The sequence below is a fragment of the Micrasema longulum genome, unplaced genomic scaffold (assembly GCF_059751315.1).
Source record: "Micrasema longulum isolate JH-2025_06_02 unplaced genomic scaffold, ASM5975131v1 h1tg000570l, whole genome shotgun sequence".
NCBI classification, from domain to species: domain Eukaryota; kingdom Metazoa; phylum Arthropoda; class Insecta; order Trichoptera; family Brachycentridae; genus Micrasema; species Micrasema longulum.
The window spans coordinates 1,926,406-1,939,518 of NW_028277766.1; the positions used below are offsets into that span (position 1 = coordinate 1,926,406).

The 13,113-nt window shown below is 34.1% G+C and overlaps 2 protein-coding genes and 1 long non-coding RNA gene across 6 annotated transcripts in view; 1 reads left to right on the top strand and 2 right to left on the bottom strand.

Annotated features, from left to right (window-relative positions):
* wech (tripartite motif containing 71 protein wech) overlaps nt 1-530 on the bottom strand; it is a 38,526-nt gene extending 37,996 nt beyond the window's left edge. For both annotated transcript variants that reach the window (XM_088228195.1, XM_088228194.1), the window contains exon 1: nt 431-530. The gene's annotated coding sequence lies outside the window, so the exon portion shown is untranslated. The remainder of the gene's footprint in view (nt 1-430) is intronic.
* A 301-nt stretch (nt 531-831) lies between these two features.
* LOC148280561 (uncharacterized) lies at nt 832-6,833 on the bottom strand. Of its 3 annotated transcripts, XM_088228218.1 has the most exons (6): nt 6,361-6,833; nt 5,825-5,887; nt 5,527-5,616; nt 4,901-4,975; nt 3,614-3,780; nt 832-1,356 (listed from the first exon to the last, which is right to left on the bottom strand). In XM_088228218.1, the coding sequence occupies exons 1-6, from the start codon at nt 6,602-6,604 to the stop codon at nt 1,342-1,344; spliced, it is 654 nt and encodes a 217-aa protein (XP_088084344.1). In that variant the 5' UTR covers nt 6,605-6,833; the 3' UTR covers nt 832-1,341. The 3 variants fall into 3 exon arrangements, 1 of the variants encoding a protein (XP_088084344.1); XR_015822571.1 differs by lacking the exon at nt 5,825-5,887; XR_015822570.1 differs by lacking the exons at nt 832-1,356; nt 5,825-5,887 and having other exon boundaries at nt 2,705-3,780; nt 6,361-6,825.
* Nucleotides 6,834-8,687: 1,854 nt separating this feature from the next.
* LOC148280562 (uncharacterized) lies at nt 8,688-10,820 on the top strand (the record flags this gene model as incomplete). The annotated part of the gene is made up of 2 exons (XR_015822567.1): nt 8,688-9,002; nt 10,716-10,820. It is a non-coding gene; the product is annotated as an uncharacterized LOC148280562 (long non-coding RNA).
* Nucleotides 10,821-13,113: the final 2,293 nt, after the last annotated feature.

Sequence of the window (13,113 nt, forward strand, 5' to 3'; positions counted from 1 at the left end):
TTAGAGCTAGGTGAAGTAAAATAAACGTTTATTATTATTGTACAATGTTGCAGTTTAAACATACCGTCATAAAAATGATTTCAGCCTCTACAAATCGAGAAGGCTGCGAAAAGTTCGAACCCTAGTCCATTTGAACGCTATTGTTGTGCATTTTACGATTCGTCGGTCACGAGATTACAAATAGTAAACGCATTATTTAACATTACCTAGAAGAAACTCAAACATGTGTTGTGAGCAGATGTTCTCTAATGCATCTAAAACGGTCTGAGATAAACAAATGGAATTTACCCAGTAACGCCGGCGTACGTCAAAAATGTTCGATATTGATACCATGACGTAAAATCGAATGTCTTAAATTAACGAATAATGTTTACCTAGGATTATTGGATGAAAACAGCATTGAAAATAAGTTTTAAAACATATTACTTACATATCAATGAAGAATGTTTGCACAAATAAATCAACTAAATAATAATTTACATACTAAAAATAACACAAGCTTCTTCCCCGCCGGCGACGCGACCCAACCACAGATTACAGATATCTTTAGATAGGAAACTATGGTACTATATCTAAGCACTTTGGGCGTCGATCGCAGCGTTCTCTAGTGTGGCATACAAGAAGCTTTGACGATGGCGCGTAAATTCAAATCACTACGTTGCATCGTATATTGATATTTATTGTACAATATCAATACAAAATTGCTTAATTAAATACAAGTATTAGCACGCAATTTAATTTTTCTGTCCTGTATTTAAAAAAACAATTTTATATTGATATTGCACATTAAATTTATTATGGAATAGGAATACATAAATAAAAATTTAAAAAAACATTTTTAATAGTTTTATTTTACTGTTAAAATAAATCCCTCGATTCTATTAGATGCGTCAGAAAGAATCGAGAAAGAAAACTGACACTCGTAAAATAATATTATATACATGTGTGGTTAGTATATTGGATTATCAAAAATAACAAAATTGTGCAGCATTGTGATCAGCATTGGATCCCTGCTATTCCTGGATGAAAAATATTTTCTTCGTGAAGATTAAGAGACATGGCATCAGCAATCACCATTCTGAAACAAAAGAATATTATTAATGGTGGATAATTTATTTTATTTCACATTGACATTTCTAGGCTGCTGCTTAGGAATAAAACAGGAAGGAAGCATTTATAAGGTTACTAAAGAATAAAATGAAGTGCTAATATGCTAATATTGGATTATCAAAAATAACAATTGAGTATTATTTAAAAATTGTGCAGCATTGTGATCAGTATTGGATCCCTTCTATTCCTGGATGAAAAATATTTTCTTCCTGCACATTAAGATCCATGGCATCAACAATCACCATTCTGAAACAAAAGAACATTATTAATGGTGGATAATTTATTTTATTTCACATTGACATTTCTAGGCTGCTGCTTAGGAATAAAGCAGGAAGGAAGCACTTATAAGCTTATTAAGTAATGAAATGAAGTGCTAATATGGTAGGTAAGAAGAAAAGGGTATGCATGTATCTACTCTATTGTCTGCGCTTCTTATTCTTAAGTCTTTTATTATAACACTTTCTAGCTTGTAATTTGAGAGGATCAACAATGCAAGACTCTAATTTTTTTCGCCCAGTTAATAGAAAGTTAATTTGTTTAAACCAAGAAAAAATATATAATTGCAATACTAAGTTAACAATAAAATCAAAAAGGTGGCCTCTATGTGCTGGACAAGATAAACATGCTGAATTTAATTTAGATAGTACTATTTCCTTCAAACTCGACATAACATGAAACTTATGGCAAATAGTCGGTAAATTATTTTTGCAGTGATTGACAATGGTATTAAAAACTTTATAGATTTTGATTGTTGGGTGGATTAAAGTATTTGGACCACATGCCCTAGAAGTTATTAAACTATGCCCCGGTAACTGTGTTTCAGATTTAAGATCCAGTCTACATTCACAACAAGATCCAAATTTAGATAAAGCCCGTTTTGCCACATAACCAGCTATATATTTACAAACCGCAACATATTGACTACTTTTCTGTCTTGAAGAACTTGTTGGTAAGGAGTGATCATCAACATGAAATTGTTCCTGTACTTCGATGTCCGATGTTAAAAAAAGTTTTAATGAATCTAAAATTTCACCGTCATCATTTTCACAATTTGCTCCAATGGAGTGAGTATGAGATAAGTTTGATATGAGAAGCGACTTAAAAGCATCTATAAAATTTGAACTAGAGGGGTTTATGTTACGTGCACCCTGACTTCTTACCATGCCAAAAAAGTTTTCAATGGGGTCTTGGTTAAGGTTACGTGGAAGCACAAAAGTAAATTTATAACATGTAAGTAATTTATTACTCAAATATGATATTGCTTCCAAAGTTGTAATCCAGTTACGCACTGTAGGTGGTACTGATATTTTTTGGTTTTTGGAATCTACAAATTTTACTGATTTTAAGATGGAAATAGCTTCCTGCCAAAATTTCCAGTGGGGAGATGTTAATCTGACTCCACAACGGTATTTACAAATAATACTATTAGCATTGAGAGAACTGCCATTTAAACTGTCGAAAAGTTTATTTATAAATAAGATAAGATCAGCAGTCTGTGATGCCCCATTGTCAATATCATCCACAGTATCTGCCAAAGATTTCATGGTAGTTCCTACTGTCCTGCTGAATACCTGAGCAGCAACCTTGACCTTCATTTTTCTTAGTTTGTCGGGGAAAATATGACTATCGGTTAATTTGTGCATTTGGAAAAAGTCTTCCCCTCTTGCTTGATCGTATGTGTATGATTGTACAATATGGGACCACTTTGCTATTTTTGATACAGAATTTTGAACAAAATGTACATCTTTTACTAGCATATTATTTCTAAATCCCTTCAAAAGATGTGGCACATCAAACATTTGTACAATTTCATGGCCTTCAATTTCAAACCCGTGAACTCTACATTCAGTACCACCCCGAAGGTACAATTCACGGGTTTCCTGTTTCAGGATATTTATTGCACCAACATTTGAGCTACCTTGGTCACAAATTATTGAAACTAATTCCAAATTGCTACGAAAGATATTTGAGATTATTGATTTTAAGATAACAACCAAATCTGAAGATTTAATGGGTCCTCCTGTAAAAACAAATGCTAATGGTTGTTTCCATTTATTATATAAACCCTGTAGCATAAAAACACAAACGTGATCAGCAAAAGCTGGAGTACGTTTTCCTTCACCCAAGTCTTGGAATCCCTCAATAAAATCTTTATGTTTTTTGTACATTAAATTCTGACTAATTGACATCTCGTCAAACATCAAAGAGCATATTCGAGCTTTAGCAGAAAGATTTTGGGCGACCTCTTCCAAATGTTTATATGCAAATTGGTACCAGGATTAAATGGGATTTTATTTAGCATTGTCATCAATGTTTTTCTGGATGGTAAGGAAAATATGCTTGAAATATATTTATAACTTTTATAGCCCTGCTTCATTAATGACAATGCAAAAACCTTATCGTTAGTTGTATATCTACGGCCCTGTTTTGTCCGTTTCTGAAGCCTCAATTGAGACTTAAAAAAACGGTATGTGATTTTATTTAATTTATTTTTAAAGGATACATGGCGCTCTTTGTTTAATTTGAGTTCCATCTTTCTAATCTTCATCTCCATGTTTCTTCTAGCCTTTTTAAACTGCAAACATTTCTTGTAAAGCTTCCTTTTCCTGGGTGTTAAATTTTGAGATTGGGTTTCATTTACATCCTTCAAGATGTGGTCATATTTTCGTCCTGTAATATAATATTTCATAATGATGCATTAAGGGTCCCAACATCATAATATAATGAATGCCTAACTATTATTGCAAAGAATGATAAAATGTAAAGGGATGCTGTTTGGAAATAAGCAAAAAGAAATACTAGCAGTTGGTTCTAGCAGAAATACTAGCAGTTTGTTAATGAAAGTTCTTGGTTGAAGTTCATTGTATTTTATATCTTTAATAAATTTGAGTAGTATTAGGGTAATTCAACGGATACTAACGTCATAATTGAGTCTTTTTCAATGTGTTTTATCTATATAATGTAAAAAAATATTTATTCTGTATATCTTCTTTAGTTTTTTATTGGCTTTTTTCACTCCTAACTGAGGTGTTCTAGCCAGTGTCAAGTTTGAGATTAACTTATTTAAATATTTACACATGTGTTAGTACTATACATACAAGTTAGCATGTTAGTATTTAATATTACATACATTTTACATAATATAAAACTTATTTACAACTTAATACCATTTATAGCTACATATTTACATAAATTTTTTAATATATTATTATTGGGTGGGAACAAAAGAGTTTAAATAGTAATAGGGAATGGGACGCTGATTTTGGAGAGGTCAGATAGGAACTCAGGATAACATTATATATATTGTGAAGACGACGACTCCCAAAGATTGTACAAATTGCACACTAATGCATCTGTATTCTGTATATCACTGTACATTGAACAACGATTAAGGAAAAATTTCATAAAAACAATAATTCAATTAGGTAATTTTTTTGATTCCCGATAATAAATAATATAAAAATTGCACCACAGCAGGACAAGAGGGCCCATTACAGTGATCAATTACAGAAAAATCATATTATAATTTTGTGTTCTCTCCGGGAATCGAACCCGGAACCTTCCGTGCGTAATTCAAGCGTCTTAACCACTTAATGTTTTTTAACACCTCATGAAGTTTTAATGACGAAAAATTTATGTCGCATTTTCATGGAAACATCCGTTAGCATTATTCATAAACTGCATGAACATGATAGAAACAAAGTATCTGTGGATATTATGTAGAACGAAATCTCTCTGTCCAAGAACCAAGAGAAAATGCATTATTGAATACATGTCATTTGATACTAACTTTTTGGTGTACTCTGCTGAGGTGCACTCGGACCAGAAATATGCAGTGGGCCTGATATGTCATCAGCGTTGATATCTAAAAACATTATTAATTAGTAATATGTGACAATGTGTCAATGAGTCGGACAAGTAACTGTATGTATACATTTTAAGTTCTTTGAAAACACAAACAGCTTTAATATGCCGATTTGCTGGAGAAAATTATGGGTCAGAAATTTGTTTCAACTGAGAGGGTCACTTTCATGGTCATGTCATACGATATATATGTGCTATAAACTTTTTAATAATTAAAAAAGGAACGGCCCACGCTCAGACGATGTAGTCTTGGTCGATCACAAAAACGGCATTTCTCAATTTGCAGAAAATGTATAAAATTAATAGAAAAATGTAAAGATTAAACAACCATAGTGACATTACACATCCCTGTTTCACGCCTTTTGAGATCGCAAACCAAGATGTAAATCTCCCATTAACTCTTACACACGCTGAACTCTCCTGAATTTATATGTATTGTTTATTATTTTTTTCTTTTTAACAAAGAAACAAAGATGTTTCTCTTTTTCTTATATATAAATATGTATGTTTGTAAATTTTTATTACAAAAATAAAAAAAATATTACTACAAACCAGAAATAGGTTGGATGAAAGTCGTACCACTGCAACTGGCAACGCCTTCCGGGAGTGCACAGGGGTGTTCTTCAGTAACAGCTATGCCTACTGTAATTCACAATAAAAATAAAATGAACATCATACCAGATAACATAATGCAAGAACTTCAGGAAAAACCTTGAAAGATCGAGTAAGGCTTGAACGAATACAATTGAAAACACACCATGCCACGACCATAACGACAATATAATAAATGAGATTGTACATGTCTGAAAGAAGGGGTGTAAGGAAATGTGAAAATTATAGAAATACATACCCGAACTCTGTTCACCAAGTAAATAATGAAAACTATTTTCTTTGGATGGTGACTTGTTAAACCCTGTAAAAATAATACAAATTACCAACACCACATTGCAAAAGCACATCCCTAAAATTGTATACACACCATGCCACCCTGGTAATTGTTTGTAAATAATGACCAAATAAAAATGTCGGAAGTTGCAGGAAAAGGCACTACGCCAACTTTGTAGATACATAATAACCCGATTAACCAACTGTAAGACAAATCACAAACACCACATTCCAAAAGCAGACTTGCAATTGTATAGACACAAGACAGATAAACAAGGTGCAATTACAGTGGAAAGCCAACCTGAGTCGTACATATATTTTTCTTGCAGAAATACTAATAACTTTCATTGTAAAATGGGTCCAGATTAATAAAAGTATGCTTTCCCTATGAGTTGTAAAGATTGTCAATAAAAATTTGCAGGGCAGACAAACAGGACAAATAAACGTGCAACATGAGACAAATTCTTGAAATAATTATGTATGAAATATCATGCAATTTACCTGGCAATCCAATGGTAGGCACAGAGCACAATAAAAGCTGGATGTCATTGTATTGGCTAAAGTTGAATGCGTTGAAGTGTTTAATGCACACAAAACAAAGTCGATTAATTTCGTCATCTGATAAATTCATAAATTTGGGACTTTGAACACGATTGATCCATTCTTTAAATAAATGTGGATATCGTTTCGGAAAACGATGTAGTTTTTTCGTAGAATTACAATTCGGTACGCAACAACTCGGCATTTCGAAGAAAAAAGTGTAAAAACACAGAGAGCAGTGTGACAGCGATTTCGAATGGAAACGGATAAATTGGCGGTTCGTCTAGAAGGACGCCGGCCGGCACGGCGTGGCTGGGCACACGCCGCCGACAGTTGCGCCACAAACTGTATTGATTTACTAGCAAGTGGCTTGTGCGGCATCGGAAGAATGACTAGAAAGTCTTGTATTGGCTGAAAACTGCCTGGACCCAACCAGCACAAAATTTTACAAAACTGATTGACGGATCGGGGTTGCCTACGTTCGATATTTTTTTTGGATATTCTAAATTAAATTACTTTAATAATTTCAGTAAAAGGCTTTTAAAAAGTAAAGTTAACTCCAATTACATTAAAATCACTAAATTGAATACGATAATGCTTCTCTGAATAATTTCTACTGAATATCTATGCTATTTGTTAGTTAAATTATCGAAGCCAGAAGTAAGCATTATGATTTTTTTTCACATTAGTAATAGTTTAACATTTTTAAACTTGTGATTTTTGTGCAAATATAAAGATTTAAAGAATATGTTTGCAACTGCAACATAAATCATTAATATAGTTTCGTAAACATAAAAAGGTTGTTGATTTAAAAAATATGCTTTTATGAAACTACAATATAAAGCACCAATAAAATAATTTAGATTTTTTAACAAATTGAAGGCTTATTTCATCGATTTTTAGTAGTAAATAGTCATACATATGCGTTAAAAATGAGACAGAAGTTTCTAAAGAATAATTGTCACTCGTAAAAAAAGTATTTACTTGTATTCTAGAAAATTAAACATAAATGAACAATATTTCAATTTCGTTGACACGTATAGTACCAAGTACCAATTATAAATGTGCAAGTACATGGTGGCATATAAGAGAGGACATAATTATGTGCGTTGCATTTAGCAACTTGACGAAAATTTATTAAATAGTAGTCAACATGTAAATACAAATGTGATGATGTTTCACGTACCTACTTTAAAATTTTTCTCAATAGTTTACGTCAATACATATAAAAGTTTAACTTTAAAAGCGATTTCGTATAGTTTTACGGTTTCAAAAACAAAACAACCTTATTGTTTATGTCACTTATTATAGTTAAACTACTCATTGTGGAACTTTTTTTTTTTTGTTTTTTACAATAAACATAATAATAAAACAGAGTAGTAAAAAAAATGAAGCATAATTACATATCAATGAAATACCTACATATTTATAGAAAAATACTAAACAAAAAATCCCACAAAGGCATGGCCTGTTCGACTTAAAAAATGTATTACAATATACATATCTACATGTATTATGTTATATTATGTATGTTGAACCAAAAACGCTCGTAAAAACCCCAAAAAGCTCATTTTAATATAAGCCTTATAAATTTGAATGAATATGGGAAAATGTTGTTTATGGAAGAATTGGAAAAAATAATTGTGAAAGTAGGTTAAATTTTGATAAAATGTGATCGCTCAGGTGAATTAACTCACGAGGTAACTCGGTTATAAGCTTAGACTATACCCTGTCTGCGTAATCTATTAGTGTGAAAGCACTACAATTAATGATATGAACCATACACGTACAAAACATGTGAGTCGAGGTCCTGTAAAAATACCAAGACAAAAACTCTGTATGATGGGCGCACAAATGTCGAGATCCATGTATCATGATAAACATTATAAATATATTTTTAAAAAGGAGTTCTACGTAGGTTTGGACATATAAAGCGCTTGGATAGCGAAAGGACGGCTCAAAGTATTTACGATGCGAATGTTGATGGATGCAGAAAACAAAAAAGACCGAGATAGATATGGGGTTACCAAATTCAACAAATTACTATTTGAAGATGCGCCAGGTCAAAAATCGGAATAATCGGCGGACGTGCATGAGAAGATGTATGAATGAAGAGGAAGCGACGCATGTATACAAAGACAGAGTGATAATACACAATACAGTGATTATATTATATATTTCGATTTTCCTATACCTTTACAAAATATGTTATTTTTACCCCGGGCATATTGTATTTTTACTATTTTTATACACTTGTAACACTAAACGTAACTTCGCGCGCTTTTTATTTGTCTTTATGTGTCTGTCAACTGAAAGCGTGCATAAAATTATTATCCGTAAAGCCGCTTGTTTTTTGGTTCAGTGTAAATTCATTTCAATCAAAGTGTTGGTGTAAACTTTTTGCAAGTTTATAAATAATTTTGCCACAATGTCTTCGCCGGCAAGGTCAGCGAAGACTCCTACGCGGAAGGCCAGAACTCCACTGAGACCCTCTGGATCCCAGACATCGAACGACGATGTAGATACGCCTGCCAGAAGAACTCGGAGTACGAGGGACGTGGTCGTTCCCGAAACTCCCGTGCGAGCCTCAGGAACGCCCACCGGTAATACTTGATTTCAAAATTGGAAAACATAACTTCTTTTGTTTGATTTCATACTTGGAACTTGTTTTTTGTTTTCATTATTTTCATAAAAATTCTTGACAGTAAGGAAAAATAATACCAGCTTAAAATTGTACAGTAATATATCATTAAGGGCCTATTTCTAGAACGGATTGTGTTATGCCTGATGTCTCATGTCAGCATTTCTGACACCATTGCCCACTATTATTCGGGACAATGTTGAACTTTAGAGAGAAATACTAACAGGAGGCGTCGCACCTAATTTTTAAGCAAATGTTGAATTTTTCTGCCACAAAATCAATGCTTAAAATATTTAAAACAAAATACAATTGAACTTGGTTATAACGATCACGGAAATAGTGATATCTCGGATATAATGAAGTAACTCTGATTTTACTAATGTCCGTACAATCAAAACTCTTTATTTCTCAACTGTTCGACCTCTTCTATAATATCCCTCCGTGGTCTGGTTTCCATTCTATGTGAATCGCATAAATCACATTGAATCAGTCCAACATCGCTCGCTCCGAAAAGTAGCGTGGATGCTTGGACTAGAGAGAGGTTATTATTCTTATGCTGGTATAGAGTCAATGTTAAATATTTCTAGTCCACCAAAATGTAGAACTAATATTGATTCCATATATATTTTCGGCATACTAAATGGTATAATCGATGTTCCATCATTACTGGGACAAGTCAAATTTCATATTCCGACTCGTAGGTTGAGAAACAATGGAGTACTATTCATCGATTAGCATAGAACAAACTATGGCCTTAATTCTCTAATGACCCGTCTTTGTATTGTTAACTCAAGACAAGATCTTTACTTTTTTGGTTTAAGTTTACAGCGATTCTAACGAGCACTGAATAAGTAGTCCAGATCTTGTCTTGATGTTCCTTATGTTTGTCAATGCTTTTTTTCTTTTTTTAAAAATGTTTTTATCCATTCTTTTATTGTAATATTTAAACCCTATAAATTGTAAAAATGGACACAATGTCCGTTAATAAATAAATAAATAAACATTAGTTGACGTTTTAGTTTGTAGTTTTTTTCCATACATTTATTAAATTTTATAACGAGCTTCTTCGGACATACCGAACAAAAGTATTGTCAACGGTTGAGCAAAAACTCTTCAATTTTCTACATAACACTTAGTTTACCCTGAAGATAGCTTTTGCAATGGTAGCCGAAACAAATCCAACTTTCTCTGGATTACCCAAAAAAGATACATATTGATAACAGTGACTGTGAAAGCTCATATTTTAAATTAACAATGTTTGGTGAAAGAAAAATTGTGGAAAATTTCAGCATGAAAATTTGCTGCCTGCCCAGGGCTGATATTCTGAACACATTTACATCGCCCTATAATGCGTATTTAGTATGTTAAAATGCACTATACTGTGCTATAATTGCGTTCAGAATACTAGCCCTGATAACGCAGTCTGGCTGCTCCTCTGATTCTGTATTTGAAATAGAATCCGAATCCTGAACATGGGTTTTTGACTACTTCCAGGTAAAAATCCTAAAAGATAAAAATTGACTGGCGATTAGTCTGCCTCGTTGGATACTGGTTTTGCGTATTTCCCTATCAAGCTGGAGGCCCCGTATTTGATTCCTGGGAGGGTCAGCATGAAATATTTATTTATGCGGTGGTTTAACATTGCAAATATATTAAAAGTGAATTGTTTATCTAGATGGAGGGACCCCAGCGAGTCCATCTGCAGTTCCTGGGGGAGTGACCCCCCAACACCTTCCCATGACGTCTCCCGCGAGGACATTGGGAGCCAACAGTCCCGCAGGTATAATGTATTTTGTTTATGAGTTTGTTTAGCCTGATTACTTTTTATCATCACTACATATTTATTCACATCCTATGAAATTCTCTAGAAGTAACAAATATAAACTGCAATAACAATAACAAACCATCACGCCGTTTCCCCATAAGGGTAAGCAAAGAGGAAAGAACGTCAGATCACTGTCTTTGCATACAGATCTCGCTTCCTCTACATTCATACATCTTCTCATGCATGCGCGCCGATTATTCCGACTTTTGACATGCCCATCTTTAAGTATTTTTTGGATTTGGTCATGCCATATCTTTCTCAGTCTTCCTCTAGTTCTCCATCCATCAACATTCGCATTGTAAATATTCTTAGCTGTTCTTTCACTGTCCATTCGTTCTACATGTCCAAACCAGCGCAGAGCTCCTATCTTGATTTTGTCCATAATGCTCATCTCAGCCTTACATAATGTACGGATCTCAACATTTGTGCATATATCGTACATAGTTTTTGTACACATTCGCCTGAGAGATCGCATTTCGACAGCATATTGTTTGATTTTAATGAATGACCTCTGAGATGGCGGTTATTATTCATAGTGAACATTAGTTTTAACTTCGCTACTTTACATTGCTCTGTTAAGATTTTGAAGTCATCACGTTGCCTCCGCTCTTCCAGTATACTCAAATCAAGCTGCCTTAAGAGAAAGGCCTCATTAGTTCGTCCCGTTGCGTCGTCGCAGCGCCAACGTTGCGTCGTTTTACATATATTTTTTAGTGACATGCCACATTATGCGTTGTGTCATCGCAGATGACTTTTCAACGTATCGACAGACGAGAGACGAAGCGGGGGAAAGGTGATGCGCTGCAATAAAACACGTTTGTTCCGATCCATTGTCGAACGAAGACTGAAATCCACACTGACCGAAACGCAGCTCTGCGACGGGTTCTAAGATTTTCACCAAATACTCAAAGCTGGCCACACTCAATACTGCCGCATGAAAAACTGACCATCAATATTTAACGCAGGTGTGGCATACAGTGCGTTGATCCATTGCGACAACGCAACGCAACGCACTAATGAGGCCTTTTTCTAAGTGGTTGTCATATGTTTTATTCCTTAGAAAAACTACCGTTTTAGTTACCTTTCTCTGGGCACTCTCCAACAACTCTGTTTTTCTTAAAATAGGGATTCTTTCAGGTAAATTTTGATGAAAAGCTAGCACTCATGCACCATAAAATACAATTTCTAATATGTCTAAGTAACATGACATATTATGCGGAACATATGCTATGTTGCTTGATGCAACAAATTTTTGCAGCATTGTTCTAATAAAATCCTTCTATTGTATTCCGGTGCGATCTCTCAACTTGGAAAAGTTCAGCGAAAGTTTTTACGCTACATGTAGTTCAAAAAGGGTGAAACTATAGATTAGATTTTGATTTCCGAGTTGAGGTTACCATTGCTCTCCACCAGAAGGGCAATTACTGACCACACTCTAATGTTCAAGAAGTTCTGCACTCTAATAGATTGCCCAAAATTGCTGTCCCTGATAAACTTCCTTGTATCCACAAGGACCACCAGACTCCGACACATGTGCGAGTACAATAGCGCAAACTACGCTCACAATTCTCCTTCTTCCCTGGCGAGCGCGCACAGAACTGCAGTACCACATAATCCAGAGCTGATGAATTTGCTCCAACTACCGCTGTCCTATCCCCCGAATGGCCATAATCTCAATTCTCTAATGTTTTAATTCTTTACTTCCTCCCCTCCTTTTGTTTACAATAACTTAATGATTAACAAATTACAACAGGGATGGAGAATACCTTAAATAAGTAAATATGGAAGTCTAGGCATTTACAGGGCTTATGACCTGTCATTGGCTGGTTTAAGTGGCCACTTTACACACTGTGTAACATTCACCATTTTGCCTATGTTTGAACATCCAAATTTCTTCCATTCTTCAATTTGTTGAGTTTAGTGAAGGTAAAGAGCTGAAACCTTTATTGTTGTGAAGAGATTCATCTGACTGAAGAATTATTTCACATACTAGGCAACAATTTTTCAATTTTTAAACTTCTTCTTGGACCAGTTGGTTTCATTACAATATTAGAGTTTTTAATGACTCCCCAGTAGGTGAAATCCAGTCTTTTGTCTACGAACATTTGGGCCAACTCAAATATTGTAACTTAATGATTATTATAAACTATTGCTAAACATACTTTATGAACATTTAAGCTATTTATTATAAGAGCCCTCAGTAGCTCAATCACAAATAACTATCGACGTGATAATAATTTCTCACCAA

What these genes read in the sequence shown, in the direction of transcription:
- LOC148280561 (XM_088228218.1), bottom strand. Translation starts at nt 6,604, where the DNA reads ATGCCGAGTTGTTGCGTACCGAATTGTAATTCTACGAAAAAACTACAT. An exon ending in GCCTACCATTGGATTGCCAG is followed by an intron (nt 5,888 to 6,360) that starts GTAAATTGCATG and finishes TTATTTTTACAG; the next exon opens with GGTTTAACAAGTCACCATCC. An exon ending in TCAGCAGAGTACACCAAAAA is followed by an intron (nt 3,781 to 4,900) that starts GTTAGTATCAAA and finishes ATTATATTACAG; the next exon opens with GACGAAAATATGACCACATC.